General features: G+C 36.1%; 3 protein-coding genes across 3 annotated transcripts; 1 reads left to right on the top strand and 2 right to left on the bottom strand.

Moving 5' to 3' along the window:
• Positions 1-67: 67 nt before the first annotated feature.
• Positions 68-5,254, bottom strand: bccip (BRCA2 and CDKN1A interacting protein). Its single transcript, XM_058793087.1, has 7 exons — positions 5,057-5,254; positions 4,857-4,931; positions 4,657-4,737; positions 2,649-2,738; positions 2,337-2,524; positions 1,367-1,532; positions 68-412 (listed from the first exon to the last, which is right to left on the bottom strand). The coding sequence occupies exons 1-7, from the start codon at positions 5,186-5,188 to the stop codon at positions 242-244; spliced, it is 903 nt and encodes a 300-aa protein (XP_058649070.1). The 5' UTR covers positions 5,189-5,254; the 3' UTR covers positions 68-241.
• Positions 5,255-5,984: 730 nt separating this feature from the next.
• On the top strand, positions 5,985-13,020 carry wbp2 (WW domain binding protein 2). Its single transcript, XM_058793088.1, has 8 exons — positions 5,985-6,153; positions 7,792-7,900; positions 8,132-8,267; positions 8,862-8,954; positions 9,044-9,193; positions 9,287-9,406; positions 9,528-9,604; positions 11,152-13,020. Exons 1-8 carry the CDS (start codon positions 6,095-6,097, stop codon positions 11,197-11,199), a joined length of 792 nt encoding a protein of 263 aa, XP_058649071.1. The 5' UTR covers positions 5,985-6,094; the 3' UTR covers positions 11,200-13,020.
• trim65 (tripartite motif containing 65) lies at positions 12,968-22,714 on the bottom strand. The gene is made up of 7 exons (XM_058793085.1): positions 22,608-22,714; positions 21,309-21,737; positions 20,907-21,002; positions 19,318-19,548; positions 18,765-18,933; positions 17,576-17,665; positions 12,968-17,494 (listed from the first exon to the last, which is right to left on the bottom strand). Exons 2-7 carry the CDS (start codon positions 21,720-21,722, stop codon positions 16,950-16,952), a joined length of 1,545 nt encoding a protein of 514 aa, XP_058649068.1. The 5' UTR covers positions 21,723-21,737; positions 22,608-22,714; the 3' UTR covers positions 12,968-16,949.
• Between the last annotated feature and the right edge of the window lies 1 nt (position 22,715).

Raw genomic sequence — 22,715 nt, 5'->3', positions numbered from 1 at the left:
ATGAAATCATACTTGTGTAAATAGTGTTCAAATATTTTGTATCGTTACTCTTCAAAAGACACTCGAGTCCTGTTTGGGTTGTTTATTTTGTGGGTAATTTCAACTGATTATGTACAGAAATAAATGATTTCACTAGTTTGGGGTGATTTGGTGTCAAATTGTTTTGTGGTTGGTTTATACATTACGCCTGGGACATTAAACATCTCTTTTCTAGAACAAGAAGAGTTCAGTGTTGGACGGTTCAGACGGTCAGAAATTCAGTCATTTTAGCTATGATGGCTCCCATCTTGTCCATCGGGATCACCATCACCGTGCGGAACGGTTTCATCGGTACGTCGTCGTAAGACCACTTTCCCGTCGCACAGGAATCAGCCTCATCCTGAACGCAGTAGCTGAACTTCAGCGTGGCTTGCTGTCAAACAAGAAAATGTGTTTAGGGTCAAGCCAAAAAAAAAAAAAAGTTTATCTGCAGATTCACAGTGCTGTTATATTCAGGTTTAGCTCTGAAGTTTAATTAGGTAGAAACTTTCTGATTGCAATCTCTATAAATTATCTTTTAAAAAAGTGAACAACTGGAAAAGTAATTGAAATTCATTAGTCAAAGCAGGGTTATTATAGTTAAAGTGCCTCTATTATGGGATATGAAAGGTTCATATTTTGATTTTGGGAGTCCCCAACAACAGGTTGACATGCATGCAAGGTCAAAAAACACTTTCATTTTCTTGTAATATGCATTTATTTTAACTTTATTTGCTCAACGACTCCCAAACAATTAGTTTAACAATTCATTTTTCCAAACCCCTCCTTTGCGTGACGATAATCTGCGGTGATTGGTCGATTACATTTAAAGCAGAGCTTTTAACGCTCCAAAAGCGGCACCTAGTGGCAAAGAATGAATTTGCATTTTCATTCAGACCAACGCAAAAATCAAGTTTTCCCAGGTCTGCGCAACAAGTGGGCGGGCAATATGCTAATGTTTTGTGCTGATGTCAACATGAAACGGCTTGGGATTCGTTTTAAAAACGACTCGTTTCAATGATTCAGAGTCGACTTTTCTTTTGAGAGACAATAACTTTATGCACGGTGCGCTTTCAGATTTAAAACTTTGTAGGATGTTTTCATTCACTTAGAGCTGTGTTACACACTGCATGAAAGCTCATTTTCAAAAATCCATAATAGGGGCACTTTAATATATTCTTTATTATTTTATAGAAAAAATAAAATACAGAATATATTTTTCCTTGGAAAAAAAAAAAACGCTGCTTAATCGTTGACAATTAAACTGTGTTAATCAGTAAAAAGTCCATTTTGAGGACATATTGACTTCACTGTAAGTCAGGATATGAAGAGTGAAAGTTCAATTGACCTCATAGAAGAACTCCTCCTCGTCGTTCACAAACAGCAGCTCTTGTTTGGGTTGAGCTGGACCAGATATGCTCTTCTTGGCTGGTTTGCAGGTTTTACTGATCATCAGGCAGAACTGGCATTTACCGCTGGGTTTATTGGTCCTTTGTGCTTCGGCCATTTCCTTCCTGTTAAACCAGATAGCATGAATACCATCAATACACCAGCACTAAAGAACTGTTTCTCAAACTCAATCCATCTAAAACTAGCTCTGTGAATGTTTTAGAAACATGAGAAATGTTTGGTTGTTGTTTTTTTAATGGTGCAATACTTTACTCAGTGTATACAGGGATTGTGGGATGTAAAGTGGCTCATCTACATGTTGTCTTGTGCACTGACCCACATTAGAGACAGGGTTACATAAGATCCTTATAAATCCAGGCGATGGAATTAGCACTGGTTGTCAGTAACACTATGACAGCTTCAGCCTGACACAACACGATTATCACGAGAGCAGCGGTAGTTTTGTTTATATACTCTTCATTTATTTCTATTTAAGTTTTAGTTGTTTAGTACATCAAAGTAAACTAAATGAAAATGATATTTCCTAGGCAACTAAGTGAAATAAAATAAGTTTTTGAAATTTTTATTACAACATTTTTTTATTTCAGTTCAAGTTTAAGTAACAAATAGTCATTTTAGTTAACTGTATTCATTTATACATTTATGTATTTAATTATTTATTTATATATTTAAACATGATTTAATTGAGTAATTTGGCCCTCCATACTGAACAACACATTATGAAAAGCCAAATAATCCAAAATCTCAAAACTGAACAGTGCATAAAAAAACAATGTTTTTGCATGTAGTGTCTTGTCTTAAGAAATTCTGAACCCTATTTTGTACCATATTTGTACATGCCTACGTCTATTATTTTCAGAAGCACACACTCTGTCTCCCTCTGCTGGTCAGAGCCACTGAACACTTACTGAAGTTGTTTGTGCATGGGGAGGGCGATCTGTGGCGGGACGTTGACGAATCTCTCGCTCAGCAGCAGCCCGACAGAGTGTCCGTTACCCAGCAGCAGCTGCTCGAACCGCTCCTGAACATCCGGGGAGCTGCTTTTGGCACACTGCTCTATAAGCATGTCCTTAAGCTTCTCCAGACACTCCACACCCTGATCAACACACACGAGACGATCAGACGGGACACAAACAGCACTGATAACACACAGTCCAGAGCCGCAAACAAATGATTCATCAGATATTCATGTTATGATTCAGAAATCTGAGTATCATCACCTGTCTCTCGGTGAGGTTCACCATGCTGATGACTCCAAACACCTCGTCTGGGTCACCCTCGTCATCACTGTCCTCCGGTACCTCCGCTTGCTGGAGTAAAACACATAACAAATAATTTAAAGCATTAACTGCATTGATAATATAATAATTAAGGACATAATACACCGTTCATCCATGTTTTCATTATGTTTAATATATTATAAACATGGTGATTATCAGTATATTTTAGGGTAGTTTTTTTTTTTTTTTTTTACTTTTTAAATATCATGAACCCCAAATAAATTAACCTTATGCAAGGAACCCTGATGCTAAAATTTTGAAAATGTATTTGTCTATTTTCTTTTGTTTGTACTTAATGCATATTATGATTGTGAGAATATTTTAAAATATATATATTTTTAATTTCTATTAATTATATTTTATTCATTCATTTATTTAGATCTTAATTTTGTTATTTAAATATTTTTTAATTCATTTTAATCTTTCTTTTATTTTTGCCTTTACAGTTCTCTTTAGTGCTTTCTTGTGACACCTAGTTTGAAAAAATAAACTTTAATTGTAAGGTTTAATTACATCTAATAATATACTGAAATATACAGCTACAAAATGAAAAAATTAAGGAACAAATTTTTGTAAATAAAAAAAATTTACACTATTATTTAAAGCTGCAGTCTGTAAGTTTTGCCTCTTTGTCGTCATCTATGTTTGAAAACCTGGAATTGCAGCTCTGTGCGGAATTATCTTCCGTGTGTGGGGTTGTGCTCCGGCACGGCTGCAGCGCGGATGAACCTAATGTTTTGAGGTGAATGTGTGGCAGTCAGTCATGCACCGGTGTGGATGTTTACTGTACTTCGCAATCACAGATTCTGGCTTATGTCTTGGAAATATGACCCAAATAAGAATTTATCGTATACTGCCATCTGAACAAGTAAGTAACAAGTCTGCCACGTTTGTTCTGACCAACTGAGGAAAAAAACCATTACAATAAATCGCGCTACCAATGGTGATTAAATCTAATGATCGGTTAGCTCATATCACATCAAACCAAACCGTGCAAATTATTATTATTGCTATACTTTATTCTCAAACTATTCATGTTAACATCAGCATTGCGTGACTATGAGCATATAGTGTGTATTAGCATGTAGATTTCAATTTCTGTAGTCTAATCTAATTGTCATACCATTCGAATTTCATATCAATAAATTCTTTTAAACCAAAAAGCAAATTATGCTCCCTTCGAACTGGTTTTCTTTAAAATACAAATCTTGTGTAATCCCAGGCTATCTGTAATCAGAAGCACATGTAAAACTGGAATATAATTTAATTTCATTCACATGTGTTTCATAAACGCATAATCCTTTCTGGATTACAATCCGCCATCAAAATGATACATTTAATAATTCCAGCTGCTGTGAGAAAAGGCTATACATGATCTGCCTCCTGCAGGATCCTCACATTCGATAGCATACTAGCCGGGAAAACTTCTTTATGTTTACAGATGTGACGTAATGACGCAGTGCCATGTTCGAATTTCCCATGAAAACCTACTCGTACCACTCAAATTAAAAAACATTATCATAAGCTAACCGTTGTGAATCGGGCTAAAGTAAGACGATAGTTTTGAACACTGGCTGGTTATGTACTTGCTCAAATATTGATTTCAGATCATTTTTAACCCAAAAAAGTTACGGACTGCAGCTTTAAACAAGTCTCTAAATGTTTAGTGTTGATTTGCTTATAATTCAAATTAATGGTTCTCTCTTAAGCCTTAAAGTGCTTTTGCAACCAGGATCTGATATTTGACCATTTGCCTAAGTATATTTCATAAAAAATATTATCTAGCCACTGTTCATCCTTATGTCCATTACTATTAATGATTGGCTATTATTATGGTGGTTATCAGAATATGTTAATGTACAATGCAGATAAATTAACATTAAAACAATAACAACAAAAATTAATAAACCAATTTTTGAAAGTATACTATTATCCAAATGAGTCTGACCCTGATGACACTGCCGATGTGATTCTGCTGGATGATTATGTCAGTCAGGTCAGATGTGTTTACGTGAGACTTCAGGAACAGCTGGAAAAACAAAAACATATATATGAGGGAAAATATAATGTATACTCTTTGCAAATTGAGCAGTGTAGGTTATATATGTATGTATGTTCAGTGCAATGCAAACATGAATGTCTCTGTACCTGCTGCAGAAGGGTTTTAATGCCATGAAAGTCGTGGTCAGATATAGTGTGAGCTTCAAAGTCCACGATGACCTCCTAAACACAAATCAAAATCAAAACACATATACATGATAACAAAACGACGTATTTCAACGCAGAGCCAGTCTGGCCTGCACATCACGACATTATTGGCTGCAATAACAGTTAAAATCGCAACTTGCCTCGTTTATTTCTTCTTCTGAATCTTCATTGCCCTCGCCGCCAGAGTCTTCCAGACCCTCGTCCGAGCTTTCGTTGCTGTCTTGAGGGTTTTGTCCCGTTTCAATAGCTCGCCTCTTCGCAGATGAAGCCATGCCGCTCCACTACAGCTCGCAGTCGCAGGAAACAGACACGAGTTCACGCAGAGAACGTTTTGTGTTATCCACATGGTAGGAAACTGAAGAGTCTTATCGGCCATGTTGGCTCACAGTAGACGTAGGGGTATAGGCACAATACCTCCTGGCACAAGATCCAAAATGGAGTCCGTTTCAGATGACGATTTGGGTGCTGCGTGAAAATTATTTATTATTTAGCAGTGGCACGGATTAAAGTTCCAAACAATCATCTTCTGACCTACATAGAAATATACATATTCTTTAACGTAGTTGTAAGGTTTACTTAAGCATTATGTCATATTACAAAATAAAAGTCGATGCTGATTGTTGGTTGGACAGTGTTGGGTGTTATCTAATGCATTACTTAGAATTTACTTACTGTAATTTAATTACTTTCTCTTAAAAAGTAAAGTAAGGGATTATTCTTTTTTTTCTGTAATTTAATTAGTTACTTTTGATGCATTAAATACGATTTCCATACAACATAGAACTTGTTCAGAATAAAAACAGAACAATTCCATATAAAATAGTGGATACAACATCAAAATTCAATGTTAAAATATTTGTTTTTAATGTAACCTTCTTCCTTTATTTATTTTATTTTATATTTTTTGGCCATTTCAAGAATGATTTATGCAATTTAATTATGTTTTAAATAATCTATCTATCTGTCTTAGAAAAATAAAATATTATGAGATTAAGATGATTCTCCTTTGATTAGATAAGTATTTATTTGTTATTTGAGAAGGTTCGGGAAATATCTCAAACCCGCTCGTTGACGTCATCGGGGGGGCGTGACCTATGGCGGAAGTGCAGGTGGATCTGTGAGTTGCGCTCGCAGAATGTAGAGCGTCAATTTCACACAATAACAGACAGATATCAACCATGGCCCTCAACAACAATCATTCTGAATCTGGAGGTGTTATCATCAACAACAGCGAAAGGTAATGTCGCGGAATCAGACTCTTTGATTAATATCTCCGTTATTATTTTTTATTATTATATAAAGATGGTATACTGTCCTATTTCTGACCTCACGGATTTGTCCAAAACGTCCATATTGAGTTAATTAATGTGTGTTATGTGCTTTTCTATTCACATAATAAGAAAAGTACAGTCTACAGTGTCATGTGTTGAATAACATCGCGCGAACCGTTACGTTAGATCACACCCATTTTATTCATTTGCACTGTATTCAGACTGTCTGCCGTTTATGTGTTTATTTTAAGCAACATTATGTTTACACACTGTAAACGCAGCCCATATTCAGTCACATAAGTTGTTATCTTCTAAAAACATGGATCTTGCGCAGCTTTCAGAATCCTACTATGGCGAAGTGTGCTCTATGAATATTAATTTAGTCATGCTCATGTTGCTTGGAAACCTTCCTGCAGCGTTCAGTCACGTAGCCTTATTAATATTCGTGATGCGTGTCTACTGACGAACCTCCAATTTGTGTTTCAGCCAATCAGCTAGACCCACTGGACGCATGCCACGTTACGTCATTAATATTAATGAGCTCAGCCTTCGCCGTAGTAGGATTCGCGTTTGTGCTGTGAATGGCTGTGTTATAGTCGCAGTAGGTCAGCAATAATCTTCTTACGCTTCTGCTAAAAGAAACGACATGTTCTTAAGAAGAATGCTCTTAAAGTTTCACAATAGCTGTGATCTTATTACACAACTGATAAAGACTGTGACTGATGACTCCAGCAATGACATCATATCTAACATATCAACAATCATCAATAATAACCAATAACCATATAAGTACAAAAATACCATCTGATACTGTCGTTTTATTTAAGTTTTTTTATTTACTTAAATTTTTTTGCATCTATTCTACATTACATTATCTTTATTAACACTAAAATAAATCTTGGAGTACATTAACTATGCTATATTATTCACACAATAATAGTCCACAACAACAAAATACAAAAAAAAAAAAATATATATATATATATATATATATATATATATATATATATATATATTATTATTATTTCATATATTTTTCTTGTGTTTTTATATTATTATTATTATGACTTTTTAAAAATATTTTATTACTACTATTATTATTATTTATAGTGAATTATTACAACATTATAGACAAATGTTCTTAGTACTACATCTTATAATTACAATAGTAATTATTATTATTTATATAATATTTAATATAATATTATATTTCGTTTTTAATTTCTTAAATTTTTATTTTATTTATATATAATGAATTATTGTAACATTATAGACAAATAGAACTACAACAACAATAATAATAATAAATTAAAAAATAATTTATTTTATTTCTTACAATTGTATATTATTATAAATAATAATTAATAGTTTATTAATTAAAATATTGTTAATATTTTATTGTTGTTAGGGTTAGGGACGGGGTTGTAATATTATATTATTATAGAAAAATGCTCTTAGAACTACAGCTTTCTTTGATACCGGTAGTCTTTAAAACTATAAACAAAAGTCTTTGTTCCTTATCAGCGATGGCAAAGCTAGCTTTGTACATTATGTGTTGGCACAGAATGTGCTGACTGTAATAAACCAAATCTGTTTTCCTACAGTGTCTTGATGTCATATGAGAATGTGGAGCTGGTGTTCAGTGACACAGAACGCTTGCCAGAAGCCTTCAGAAAAAGCAAGAAGGGAAGCATCTACCTGACACCTTACAGGGTACGTAATACAAGAGAAGGAGTTAGATAATCATCTTATTTTTTAATGACGATAAGGACAGAGCAAGGAAACAATTACATAATAAATGTAGTGCTTGATCTTTAAACAAATTTTTAATATGGTCTTGGCCTCATCTGTCTCCTGATTGGTCATTTTTTAGTGGTTTGTAAATAACCTACCTCAGTAAATTAATATGTTCATCATTTGCTGCTTATGTGGTTTGATCTTTAGATGATCTTCGTGACTAAAGGGAAGGACCCTCTACAGTCTTTCATGATGCCATTTTATCTTATGAAGGGCTGTGAGGTCAAACAGCCAGTACTTGGTGCCAACTACATCAAGGGCACGATCAGCGCCGAGCCTGGAGGTAAAACACCGAACCTAAATTTAACACTGCAGCTGTGAGGAGAGAGAGCAATGAGGGAATAAACCAAATCACAGGCCAAACCACTTCCCTCACCGTTGTTGTTAAAATCGTTATGGTTAATTAATTTTTGTCTAAATATATTAATTAGTAGGGTATAAATAATGCTAAAATAACACTGGCCCTGAAGCACATGAAACAGTCAAAATATTGAAAATTATTATTGTGTCTGCTCACTTTTTAGTAATTCTTCAATAGATAAAAAACTATGTATATTGACGTACAAAGACACTTTTTGTAATGTCTATTATTCAACGTATTAATATAATAATACATACTATGTATAATAATATTATGCATTCATGTTAAAAAACACAATATTAGTGATGTTCGATTTTGTATTACATGCTAACACTTTAAATAAAAGTACTCAGATCTGAATCAGGACCCTCCTCGGATCTTCATTTGAATAATCTGGTCCTTGGAAGAAAGTATATGAAGAGTCCACGTTTAGTGTAATGTGAAGATAAAAAAGGGAAGAGACAATGTACTCGTGGAACTAAAGTATATTAAAGCATGTTTCCATCACTGCTCCAGGTGGCTGGGAAGGTTCTGCAACCTATAAGTTGATTTTTGCTGCCGGAGGAGCGATTGAGTTTGGACAGTACATGCTACAGGTGGCAGCACAGGGTACGTTTGTGCTCAATCAGTAATATAATATGTTTTAGTATCAGATTTGATGTGGAAGCATTACCTTCAGTCTCTCTTATTCATTTCAGCATCCAGAGGGCAACCGGTGACTGTAAATTACGGCTGTCCTTACATGGCGAACGGTGCGTACGCTTACCCTCCTCCTCCTCCTGCTAACGGCATGTATTCGGCCACACCTCCTCCACCTGGATACGCCTACCCTGGACCTCCTCCTCCAGGTCAGGTTCACTGCTAAACAGTGCTGAGCAAACTAAGTGCTGACATTTAAACTTGTATTCAAACACTGAACTGCTGTTAATTGTGTCCTCTAGGTGGACTTTACCCCAATCCTCCTGGCTTTGATGGACCAGCAGCCTACATGCCTCCTCCACCGTATACAGCTCCGATGAACCACGCTTCTCCGGACCCAGACCTGCCCAGAACCCCCGCAGGTATGAGCCACAGCTGGACTCCTTTGAGTTTTATACTTCAAGATATACTTAAAGTCACTGTTGTACTGGTTAACTCTGACAGACTTTTTTTTATATAAACTGATTGTATTTGTTGTCCTAGCCGAAGCAAAAGCAGCTGAAGCTGCAGCCAGTTCAAGCGTGTCTACTTTTGCTCCGACACGGGTCTACCTGCCCGAGGTGAGTTAACCAACCTGTTAACCACGTTCTACTTTTTAATAAAGTCCATACATAACCAAGTCCAACCAGTTAACCAAATACATTTATAACAAAGTTTTTATGTAACCATGTTAAATGTGTTAAAGTCTATATTCAGTATAACCACCAGGTCAAACTTGTTAACCTAGTATATATACTGCTAACAATGTCCATGTGTAACCAAGTTAAACTTTAAACTCCATATACAACCAGGTCCAACTTGTTAACCAAGTTAATTTATATCAAAGTTCTTGTGTAAGCAAGTTAAATGTTAAAGTCTACATAACCAGGTTCAACCTCTTAACCAAGTCTATATATAAGTTCATATATAATAAAATTGTAACATGTAACCAAGTTAAACATGTTAAAGTGTATATATAACCAATATCTAACCTATTTATCAAGTCTATCCTGTTAACAAAGTCCATGTGTGTCCATGTGTAACCTAGTTAAACTCCATATACAACCAGGTCCAACTTGTTAACCAAGTTAATTTATAACAAAGTTCTTGTGTAAGCAAGTTAAATGTTAAAGTCTACACATAACCAGGTTCAACCTCTTTACCAGGTCAATCCCATTAACAAAGTCCATATATAACCTGTTCCAACCTGTTAACAAAATTCATATAGTACATAACCAGGTTCAATCTGCTAGCCAAGTTCATATAAAACAAAGTTCATATGTAACCAAGTTAAAGTCCATTATATAACAATATCCAAACTATTAACTAAGTATATTATGTTAACAAAATCAATATACTGTATAACCAGGTCCAACCTATTAACTAAGTTCATATATAATAAAGTGTATATGTTACCAAGTTAAACATGTTAAAGTGCATATATAACCAATATCTAGCCTATTTATCAAGTCTATCCCGTTAACAAAGTCCATTTATAACCAGGTTCAACTTGTTAACCACATCTATCCTGTTAGCCAAGTTAATAGTTCATATGTAGCCAAATTAAATGTGTAAAAGTCCATATATTACCAGGTCTAACCTATTAACCAAGTATATCTTGTTATCAAAGTCCATATACAGTCAGGTCCAAGCTGTTAATATATACTGTTTATATATAACTAAGGTAAACGTGTTAAAAGTTCATATATTACCAGGTCTAACTTGTTAACCACATTGTTCTATGTTAACAAAGTCTATATATAAAACCAGGTGAAACCTGTACGCAAGTTAATTTATAACAAAGTTTTTATGTAACCAGGTTAAATGTGTTAAAGTCCATATATAACCAGGTCCACACTTTTAACCAAGTATATCCTGTTAACAACATCCATTTACAACCAAGTTCAACCTGTCAACCATGTCTATTCTGTGAACTAAGTCCATATGTAACCAGGTCCAACCTGTTAACCAAATTCATATGTAGCATAAGTTAAACGTGTTAAAGTCCATATATAACCTGTCCAGCCTCTTAGTCAGGTCCAGAGTCTTGAGCTGCATCTAAAGCAAACACCAAAAAAATACCAGTTTGGGTAATAATTAGAGAAAATCTTTTGTTTTTATTCTGAAGGACAAGCCTCCACCCTACTCCCCACCTGAAGACAAGAAGAACCAGTAGACGTGTCTGCAGCGAGCGCACATCCTCTCCTCTCCCTCCATTCCCTTCATCTCATCCTCTCTTCCCCTCACCATCTCCAGTTAAACGCCCCGCTGCACAGACTCCCGGTGAGGCAGCACGCAGTGACCGGGGGCTCCAGCAGGGGCGCAGTGCTCTGCATTAACATGACCTGGCCTATATAGAGGGACGAGAGAGAGAGACACATGAATAAAACAACTTTAATGAATTCACAGCTGGTGAATGAGAGGGACCGACTGTTAGCTTTCTAACCGACAGTAAATGATTGAGCTTTTCTAAATTTGAAAATTAGTATATTTAGGAGACATTTATGAGTGATTTTGTATAGATCGATTGAACAAGGTTTGAAGTATTTTGCTAGTTGCACAAGAGTTAAGGCCCAAAAACACTGGGGCGTTCACATTAACAGCTCTTCCGGTCGTTGTTCATTCTCGACTGCTGCGTCCAGCGTTATTAGATGGAAGATCGTTGGTTGTTGCCACTCACCTGTTACTCAACACTCAAGCAGTCGCTTAAATCTGTCATTCTTTGAAAAGAAAAGACATTTCCGGATGCTTAGATGCTGCAAATCAAATGCGAACGCCCTTTACTACACATTCCGTCGTCAAATGCATCACTTAAAGAAATAGCGGAAAATGAAAAATTGCTGAAAATTTACTAAGCCTCAGGCCATCCGAGATGTAGATGAGTTTGTTTCTTCATTAGATTTGGAGAAATGTAGCATTCCATCACTTGCTCATCAATGGATGCTTTGCAGTGAATGGGTCCCGTCAGAATGAGAGTCCAAACAGCTGATAAAAACATCACAATAATTTACACCACTCCAGTCCATCAGTTAACAGCTTGTGAAGTGAAAAGCTGCGTGTTTGTAAGAAACAAATCCATCTGTTGCTTCTGGCCAAAATATGAGTCCATAATCTATAATTAACACTTCCTCCAGTGAAAAAGTCCTTCCCCTGTTGTCCATAGCTGTTTTGGCTTGTAAACGGTGTTTGATCTGTACATATTTCTCTACTGATTCAGACTAGATGACTTTTTCACTCTAGAAAGCAATATTTTGAATAGAGGAATGAAGTAACGTTTTGAAGTTAAAAACGTCTTTAAGATGTATTTGTTAAGGCATTAATTGATGCACTGGAGTACTTGTGGATTATTGTGATGTTTTTATCAGCTGTTTGGACTCTCATTCTGACGGCACCCATTCACTGCAGAGCATCCATTGCTGAGCAAGTGATGGAATGCTACATTTCTCCAAATCTGTTCTGGCGAAGAAACATCTACATCTTTGATGGAGTAAATTTTCAGCAGTTTTTCATTTTTAGGTGAACTATTCCTCCAACTAAAACCTTTACATGCTACAAGTCTTTTTTATACAACAGTTCTGGGTCTTGATTCTGATTGGATGAGCTGTTAGTTTGCTGTTGCTCTGCAACATGCAGTGGTTGATTCCACTTTGGCTTCTTTTGCAATCATTTTCATTGCCGGAGCAAAAACCAAGTAATCAAATCAACTGAGCATTGTCTAAAATCACCTTCACAAACACTACATAATGTATATCTGATGAAGCTCGTTTCAGACGGTGTTCTGCAGCAGTGTGTACTAGTCTTGGCATCTCTGTAGCATGCAGCAGTTAGACTAAAGATGCACTTTAACCCTACATGCACCTTCAGTCTCCTGGACAGAGTTTGTTGATTCTTTTCCCCCCTAATTTATTTAATTATACATTTAATCAGTTACGCATGGTCTTGACTGTATTGTGTTATTTAAAGTGTATTTTATTAAAGTAAACCTGTACAAGTGGAACGATGCATTTCATTTATGGACGTCTTGTGTTCATTATTCACATACAATGATGACCAGGGTTTCAAAAGCAGACAAATATCAAGATGAGTTCACATTCATTGGAAAAAGTCTCTCAGGAGATTCAAAATAACGTCAATATTCCCAAAGGATGTGCTTTTCCAGGTTCCCCTTTACTCTTCCAGCCCTGATGGCTTGTGCAAAATAAATGGTTTTTCTAATATATTCAAACAATTTCCCAATATTAAGGACAATTCTACCTTTTACTAGTTAGTGCATAAAGTCAGCTCAAAGAAGTGAGCTCAGACCTCAAGTACGCTATAAAAGGAAGGATTTCATGTAATATGATCCCATATTCAGATATAACGCACACAGTGTTCTAACTTTCAATGGCTCTTTATAGAAAGGCGATGTTCAGAATAGCATACTAATAATATATCTGCAGTATGCATTGCAGTGTGCAATAAAGTGCTATGAAAGCCTGTACCACGGAATAAAAAATAAAAAGACTATTTATCTCACAATTCTGACTGTTTACTTCATTTCATACTGTTTCTCACAATTCTGAAAAAAAATCAAGGAATAAAACAAGGTTATTGTTGCAATTTTCTCTCACAATCCAGACTTTATTTCTTGCAGTTGAGAGTTTTTATCTCACAATTCTGACTTTTCTTCTGAATTATGAGAAATAAACAGAATTGTGAGTAAAAAAAGGAAGAATTGTGAGATAAAAATTTCACAACTACCTTTATTTTTTTTATATTCTGTGGTGGAAACGGGCTGCCATAAAGTGCACTATGCAATAGAGCACACTGAAGAAAAAAAAACACTACATCCCACAATGCAACATGCTCAACATTCCACTTAAAAAATGATAAATGAACTGGGAGCAATATAAGCTTTGATTGCTTTTAGTATCTCCTTTTTGACTGGTCTGATTGGACCAAATTTGCAGGCCTATTGTACATAACGTGAAGTATGCTATTCTGAACAAAGCCAGTGACTAGATTAGAGTATTACAGCATGAAATTGAATCTCATATTCACAGATGTCAATATCTGAAGTGTTAAAAGATAAATTCGATGGACATAATCCTCCGTGATGTAGTTAAATTCTGTAAAAATAATCAAAATACTACTAAAACTGATACAGTAGAAATACGTACAAATACAATTCACTGTTACGATAATCCTACAGCACAGAAAAACAGAAGACCGAAATGAACACAAAATACATGTTTGTTCTTCGAAACTGCAGGCGAACAGATCTGATTCTGAATATTTAAAAACTACAAATGGGAGTCATATACTAGGAGTGGATACAGCAAAAAATAACTGATCTCTCGAACACAACATAAAAACAAAGTGCACAACTGGCCCTAAATGCAAACTCTTCAAAACATCATAAAAGTTCATGTAACCTGCCATAATTTGGCCACAAGTAAGAATGGCAAAGATTTAGGGTAGAAACACACTTTATGAAGTACACAAACACAGATGTTCTATATATGTGTGTTTTGGAATAATTATTATTGAAGAAGTCTCTTATGCTGACCAAGGCTGCAATTATTTGATCAAAAATGCAATAAAAACAGTAATATTATTACAATTTAAAATAACAGTTTTCTATAGGAATGTTTTAAAATGTAATTTCTTCCTGTGATAAAAGCTGAATTTTAAGCATCATTACTCCAGTCTTCAGTGTTACATGATCCTTCAGAAATCACTCTAATATGCAGATTTATATGAATATATTAGGGTTGGGGGTTGTTGGGTTTGAGGGGGGTTAAAGTAGCCCCCAAAGTAGCGCAATGACCATATCCCAAATATCAAAACTCAAAATATGTAATACATATTTTACAATCACCGTTATGTACATTGATTATAAACACAGCTAAAAGGCTTCCTACCAGTGGTCGTCCTTCATAAAACTTAACATCTACCCGTTTTATCATAGGTAGAATGCAAAATATTTCAATACAAGCATTTCAGTCAAATGTAATTTATGCAATATTTCAAACCTTTAACCCACGGGAGAAAATCAACCTGCCGCAACAGTTTAAAATCAGCCCAATTCTGTGCAAAAATGTGGATTTGGCAACCCTGCATCCAACACGAGCTGCATCCAAAGTGATTAAATACTCTGCATATTGATAACAGCTCCCTGAGGCGCGGAAATGTTTGCGGGAGGTCACCCTAGAATATATGAAATACATTTAGAAATATTTTATTTTAAATTGTCACAATATTTCTTACTTTTGATCATAAGAGACTTCTTTTAAAACATTATTTTAAAGGTGCCATAGAATGGAAAACTGTATTTACCTTGGCATAGTTGAATAATAACAGTTCTGTACATGAAAATGACATACAGTGAGCCTCAAACACTATTGTTTCCTCCTTCTTATGTAAATCTCCTGAATAAAAAAAGACCACTGAAAAATAGGCGAATCAGAACATAACACCGACTGTGATGTAACAGTTGGGATAATTAATAGTTATGCCCCCAACATTTGCATATACACGCCCATGTTCTAGGCCAGACGCCAGCCGAACCATCAGCAGTTCTGCAGGTATTGTGAAGAAACAAGCGAGGACAACAGCGAAAATGGCAGATCATGGAAATAAATGTTATGTTCCAGGCTGTGCAGGCGATGTGAAGTGCAGGGATGGGTTGGTGTCTGTATTCAGAAAGGCACGGAAAGCAAATAACGCGTTCTAATAAAATAACGCGAGCTACTAAAGGGACATGGTTAGCTCCTTGCTAGCGGTAGCCTGTTACATTACAGTACATAAGATTTCACTTACCACATAAACATTGATTTACAGATCCTGAGCACCACTGACAAGCATCTGATCTTGTAAAATGTGTGGCAAGTACTGCAGCTCTATAGTATAAACAGAGTTCCTGCGATAGCAAATCTCCAAAGTGAAAGTGAAACTAAAAAGCCATCATGCATTCCAAAGCAGTTTCAATGCCCTGTATATTAATAGTGGCTCCCTGATGCCTGCATATTATTTACAGTATAATTACCCAAAGATATAACTGCACGAGAAAGTACTGAAATATATATTTTCCCTGTGTTTCCTTCCTGCTTAGCCAATAACAGACCGTTTCATTCTAAGGAGAAATCCCAGGGTTGTAAATGCACATGTAAAACCATTTCTGGAGATTTTTTGCCCTTACCTAAGCCACATACCTTCTATGTGGATATCAGAGAACAATTTAAAATACTGTATCAATGCATTCTATGGCACCTTTAAAACACTCATGTATATATATGTGACCCTGGACCACAAAACATAAGTCATAAGTAGCACAGGGTATATTTGTAGCAATAGCCAACAATACATTGTATGAGTCAAAATTATCCATTTTCCTTTTATGCCAAAAATCATTAGGATATTAAGTAAAGATCATGTTCCATGAAGATATATTGTACATTTCCTACCGTAAATATATCAAACTAAATTTTTTATTAGTAATATGCATTGCTAAGAACTTCATTTGGACAACTTTAAAGGCAATTTTCTCAATATTTAGATTTTTTTGCCCCCTCAGATTCCAGATTTTCAAATAGTTGCAACTCGACCAAATACTGTCCTATCCTAACAAACCATACATCAATGGAAAGCTTATTTATTCAGCTTTTAGATATTGTATAAATCTCACTTTCACAAAATTGACCCTTATGACTGGTTTTGTGGTCCAGGGTCACATATACGAGCATCTGCATTCATGTACTTGCATGAAGTATATTTCGGCCCTTACGCAATTCTCCACAGATCAACCCGAACCATCCCAGACTGAATCCTGAGCTCGTCAAATCTCACCGCTCAGAAACACCAGGAGTAAATGATGGCGAAGGAAGGCCACGCGTCTCAGGTTCAGCTACGGTAGGGATGCATCTATTTCCCCAGGATCAAATATGCTCATGCTCGTGGTTCACAGAGCGTAATGGTGACGCCCTCCCCGATCCAGCAGGCCGGGAGCAGTGCTTGTGTAAAGGCGCAGTGGAAGGCGTGCAGCCGCACCTGTCCTTCGCCGTAGTACGTCAGCGTCCCGGCCTCGTAGTCCAGCAGCATCCCGATGCGCAGCGGCTGTGCATTCATCTGCAGCTGACCGGCAACGGACTCCTTGCAGCCGGCGTGCCACGCGCTCAGCTGCCGCTCGTCCAGCTGCAGGCTCCACGAAAGCTCGTTCATCCCCACCATGCAGCGCTTGCCCTTCTCCTTGCGTGGGATGTTTGGGTACGTCACGCCCACGTAGGCCCACGGTTTGGACACCTCCAGCTCCCAGTAGTGCTGGCCGTGAGTGAAGCTCTGGAAACACAACACCTGCCAGGTGTGGTCGAAGCGGGACTCGTCAGCCGGGACGGGGCGGGGCCCGGAGATCAGATGCTCCGCCCTCCTGTTGCTCTGGGAGAGCCGTAAGTGAGCATTGGCGGTGCGAGGGTCGAAGGTCAGGTTGCAGCGGTCTGGATGAAGAGAACAAATACATATGAGACTGAGAATAATAAAGAACTGTGCTATCATGTGATGATATGATATGAGCGTACATGAGTTCAGTCCCTCCTTCTCAGCTGGATATGATGGTGTTGCAGGACTGGGAACAACAGCCAGAATTGGCCTCTTATCTTGAGGAGAGCCTTCGAGAAAGACAGAAAAAAACAATCCTGAACAGACATAGACAAAACAGTATTTAACGGGGAAAAGTATTTGTAATAATTATTTATTTATAAAACTGTTTCATTGCAATGATTATGACTGGTTATATAAAATATAAATACATTTAATATATAACATTTTAATTTATATTCAAATAAATAAAGTAAATATTGATAAATAAATAATTAATTAATATTTTATATATAAACACATCTATTAAAATTTACTTTGGAAATTGTCACAACAAGGACCATTATTTTTCAGTGTTTTTCATCATAGCTTTTTCAATATATGCATATACTGTATAAGCTGATATTGTTATTGACCAAAAAAAATAATAATTTTTTTGCTTATTTTGCTTATGTCAGAAATTTGCTGAACAGATATGAATAAAACTGTATTTTTAGATAAAAATAGATAAAATCATAAAATCTTTGTTTTAAAATCTTAAAACTTTGTTTTAAACTTAATAATTAAACTATTATTTATAGTTTTATTGCAACATTAATGACAGTTTATATAAATAAATACATCTAAATTTGTGATAGGTCTATCATACTATTACTTTTGAAAATACCGTAATTTTTCATTAAATAGTGGATTTATTGTGATATATATTGTTGTCGACCAAAAGCTTACATTTTTGGCTGACATTGCCCCATCCTAGATTGGTATGGTTTTTATTATGATTTTTACAATTACAAAATTACAAAAATGTATAGACTGCTGTGGAATAATATTGAAGTAATAGTTGCACAGAAAACAAAAAAAGTGTAAAATATGTGTACATCTTATGTCTGGTAAAAAATAAGCACTCATTATCTCACCGAAAAGATTTGATGCTACAAATCTGACTAAATTTGGCAAAATTCAGTAATTGCTTTTACCTAAAACACTCATTTTACATCAACTCAGCACCTTGCAAACACATCTTTGTTTAGCAAAGCAAAATGCCTGTGCCCTGACTCATGGGAATTACAAAGTAGCAGCTAAACAGACTGAAACTGGTGATTTCAGAAAGCCATATTTGTGTGCATTTAGCATCAGACAGTCAGTGAACAGACCATAAACGTTCCTCACCCTCTTTATCCTGTCCTGCGGACACCTGAACGGCTCTATCCAGATCCTCACACACCAGCTTAGACACGCGGGACAGGACGTCTGTGATGGGTGTCAGCTTCTCCTGTACGCTCACATGCACATCTACAGGAACGTCACTGAAGTGTGGGACCTCTATGAACCTGGAGTCCTGCATCAGCACACAAACACAGACATTAGACAAACATTACACCTATTCACATCTGTGACAACATTAACAATCATATCAAAATTAATAATTAATTTAATTGTAAAAATATGGACAATAAATAATATTTTCCCCAACAAAACAACCTTAGTATCATCAAAAGAAAAGTTAAAAACAAGCATTTTTTTTTTCTATATAGTAACTTGAATTCATATGAAAATAATTTATTTAAAAAGAAAATGGGGCCATTTTTCACTTTTATTTTTATTCCTTTTTTTTTTTTTATTTTGTGATGCACATTTCTCAAAATAAATAAATAGCATTAAATTAAATTAAAATAAACCACCAGCATTATAAATAAAATAGTAAAATAAAATAAAATGAGACCTTGATGAGCTGGCAGGGAGGGAGTGAACACAGGCTGCTGATCTCCTCCTGAAGAGCTGCTAGCTGCATCGCTCTCTCCTCCAGAACAGCCAGCCTCTCCTGAGCCTGCAACAGTGTCATTTCCTGCTGCTGTTCCAGAAAAACCTCTGTCACTTCCTGTTTCTCTGTCAGCACCTTTATCAGCTGTGAGAACTTAGTGTTCACCCACTGAGACGTCTGCTGTAGTGATACCTGATAGAGCAGACGGAGAACAACGCACACGCCATGAGCAATGATACTTTCTAATATGCATCCTTCAAGACTATTTCCTAATATACACTGTCTGGCTGTCTGGATTAAATAAGCAAAATACTTAAGATTTTAGGAATGAGGCCAGGCATGTATTAAAGGGGTCATATGATGATTTCAAGTTATCCTTTCTCTTTGGAGTGTTACAAGCTGTTCGTGCATAGATAAGATCCCTAAAGTTGCAAAGACTAAAGTCTTAAACCCAAAGAGATATTCTTTGTAAAAGTTAAGACTCGTCCTCAACCTCCTAAAACGGCTCATTCAAACACGCCCCCACATGTCTACGTCATTGTGTGGGAAGATTTGCAAAACACCGCCCAAATGTATACGCAAAGAAAGAGGGCGTGATTTTTATTTGCTGTAGTATTGTTACTGCCGCCGGCGCCGTGTCCTGGAGACGCTGTTTCGTTGTGAAAGCGAAACTACTTTGTTTGGGCTTCCAAAAGAGGACACAACTAGAAATCAGTGGTTAAGTTGTATTTACAACACTGTTCCATAACAGTTCAACCCAAATATTAGAGTGTGTGCAGCGCATTTTACGGGGAATATTTCCTGAACCTGGGAGAGTAGCCTACAAAACCAGCTGTGCTCAAAGGCTGTTTCTATAAAGTGGGGCAATTCCAACTTTGCAAGGACAGTCTGATGCTTCCGACTCACAGCCTGTAAGTATGTTTTCTTATTTAAAGAATTTGCCACTGACTATTCAAACGCGAGTTTTGAGCAGTGTGGAGTAGTGCTTGTTGTTTGTCGTTTCTCCGATCACAAATGCAGACATGGTAATGTTTACGCGGCGCGATGCAATGCGACTAGGTCCTGCATGTTCTTTGCATGTGTTTAAAATGCAAAACTGTGAATGAGATTCCAGACATCTGGCAGAACGGAAACGTTTTATTAAATATTGATCAGTAGTAGTATAGAATAGCTTATGATCAGTTTATGGTGATTTTAGTCCTTATCTGTACATGACAGCTCTTGCCTGCTGTCACATGAAAAAAGAGCAATGTGGATATTCCTCAAAACGTATCCTTTTGTTGTCCACGTATGAAATAATGTTGTTAATACTTTACAATAAGGTCCCATTAATTAACATTAGTTACTGCATTAAACAACAATAAGCAATATATTTGTTACAGTATTTATGAATTTTTGTTAATGTTAGTTAATAAAAATACAAATGTATTATTATATTAGATTACATTATAATACTTTTTTATTGTAAAGTGTCACTATGATGTCACATGGGTTTGGATATGAATATGTGAAATCCTTAATGAAGAGGGTAATGATGGGAGACGTCTTGCCTTTGCTTTCTCCATGTTCTCCATGAGCTCCAGACGGTTTCTTTCAGTGGTTTCTTGGCGTTTCTTGCATTCTGCACTTTTTTTCTTCAATTCTGCCTGCACAGAAAAATTGCAAGAATATTAATGTTATGCAAAGTACAAACATTTTCCTACAAATTCTTTAAAAAGTCAGCAATTACATATACAGGTAGAATTTCACAAAACCTGTCAATATATTTCACTACAAAATGAAAATGAAAAAATAATATTTTGCATAAAGAAAATACAGTATTGTGACATTATTGCCAATTGACAAATTGAAAATGAAGCATTATTTTTAACTCAAATTCTCATTACTGTAATGCAAAAACATATGATATTAATAATGATTTATACAGTATTTGTATGTCAATACAATATTACCTCTCTATTCTTCCGTTCTTCTACCACCAAAATTGTATCATGTCCCTTGCACTCGTTGACAGAGCACTCATAGCAAACACACATGCTGTCGTTCCTGCAGTAGATGACCAGAGGTTTCTGGTGCCGCTCACAGATCTGCTCTGGCTCCGGATCCGTGTGAATGGAGGCTCCTGCACTCACATCTGTCTTAACTGGACTGTGTGTGCTGATCTCTGTTAACATCGACAGAGACACGTTGCGATTCAGCTCAGGCCTTGTGTCAAAGGCTTTTTGACAAAAAGGACAGTGGAAGTCTTTGTCCTTGCCATCCCAGAATTTGGAGATGCAGACCTTGCAGAAGGTGTGACCGCATGGGATTGTCACAGGGAATTTAAATAGATCCAAGCAGATTGTGCACTGCACATGATCATCCATCGTAAATCTGGAAACCTGAAAGTATAAAATAAATGAAGCAAAAACATTAATGTCATTGTCAATGACAGCAGAAAACCTCTATTGGGGCATGTTGTCACAGACAGACACATACAGTAGATAGATAGACAAACAGACAGATAAACGTATTTACAGATAGATGGACAGACACATAAATAGACAGACAGACAGACAGACAGACAGATAGACAGATAGACAGATAGATAGATAGATAGATAGATAGATAGATAGATAAACGTATATACAGATAACGTTAGACAGACAGATAGATAGACAGACAGACAGAGATAAACGTATATACAGATAGATGGACAGACACATAAATAGACAGACAGATAGATAGACAGACAGACAGATAGACAGACAGATAGACAGACAGACAGATAAACATATATACAGATAACGTTAGACAGACAGACACATAAATAGACAGACAGATAGATAGATAGATAGATAGATAGATAGATAGATAGATAGATAGATAGATAGATAGATAAACGTATATACAGATAACGTTAGACAGACAGATAGATAGATAGATAGATAGATAGATAGATAGATAGATAGATAGATAGATAGATAGATAGATAAACGTATATACAAATAACGTTAGTTAGACAGATAGATTTCAGCATTAAATAAGAGTTCATGTTGAAGTATAACGATCTATTATCTATAAACCGAATTAAATAATTTGTCTGATGAATTATAGTCATTAGCAATTCTTCGGTGAATTCATTTGCTGAAAACATCGAGACAGTAAATAAACAAACTCCACCTGACCTTACAGCACCACTAAACAACATCTATGTTTTAAATTAAAGCAGAACACTACTAATCGACTAACTCCTTTTTTGTAAAACTCACAGGAATTGTTACTCATCAGTTGTGTAGAAACGTGAATCCCGAGTCCTGCGCGCTCCGGGTTTCTCGCAGGCGAATCTCGTCGCTTTCCATACGCGAGCGCACAGACGC

Source organism: Onychostoma macrolepis, chromosome 12 (assembly GCF_012432095.1).
Source record: "Onychostoma macrolepis isolate SWU-2019 chromosome 12, ASM1243209v1, whole genome shotgun sequence".
In the NCBI taxonomy this organism is placed as follows: Eukaryota; Metazoa; Chordata; class Actinopteri; order Cypriniformes; family Cyprinidae; genus Onychostoma; species Onychostoma macrolepis.
This window is presented reverse-complemented; position numbering and strand designations above follow the sequence as displayed.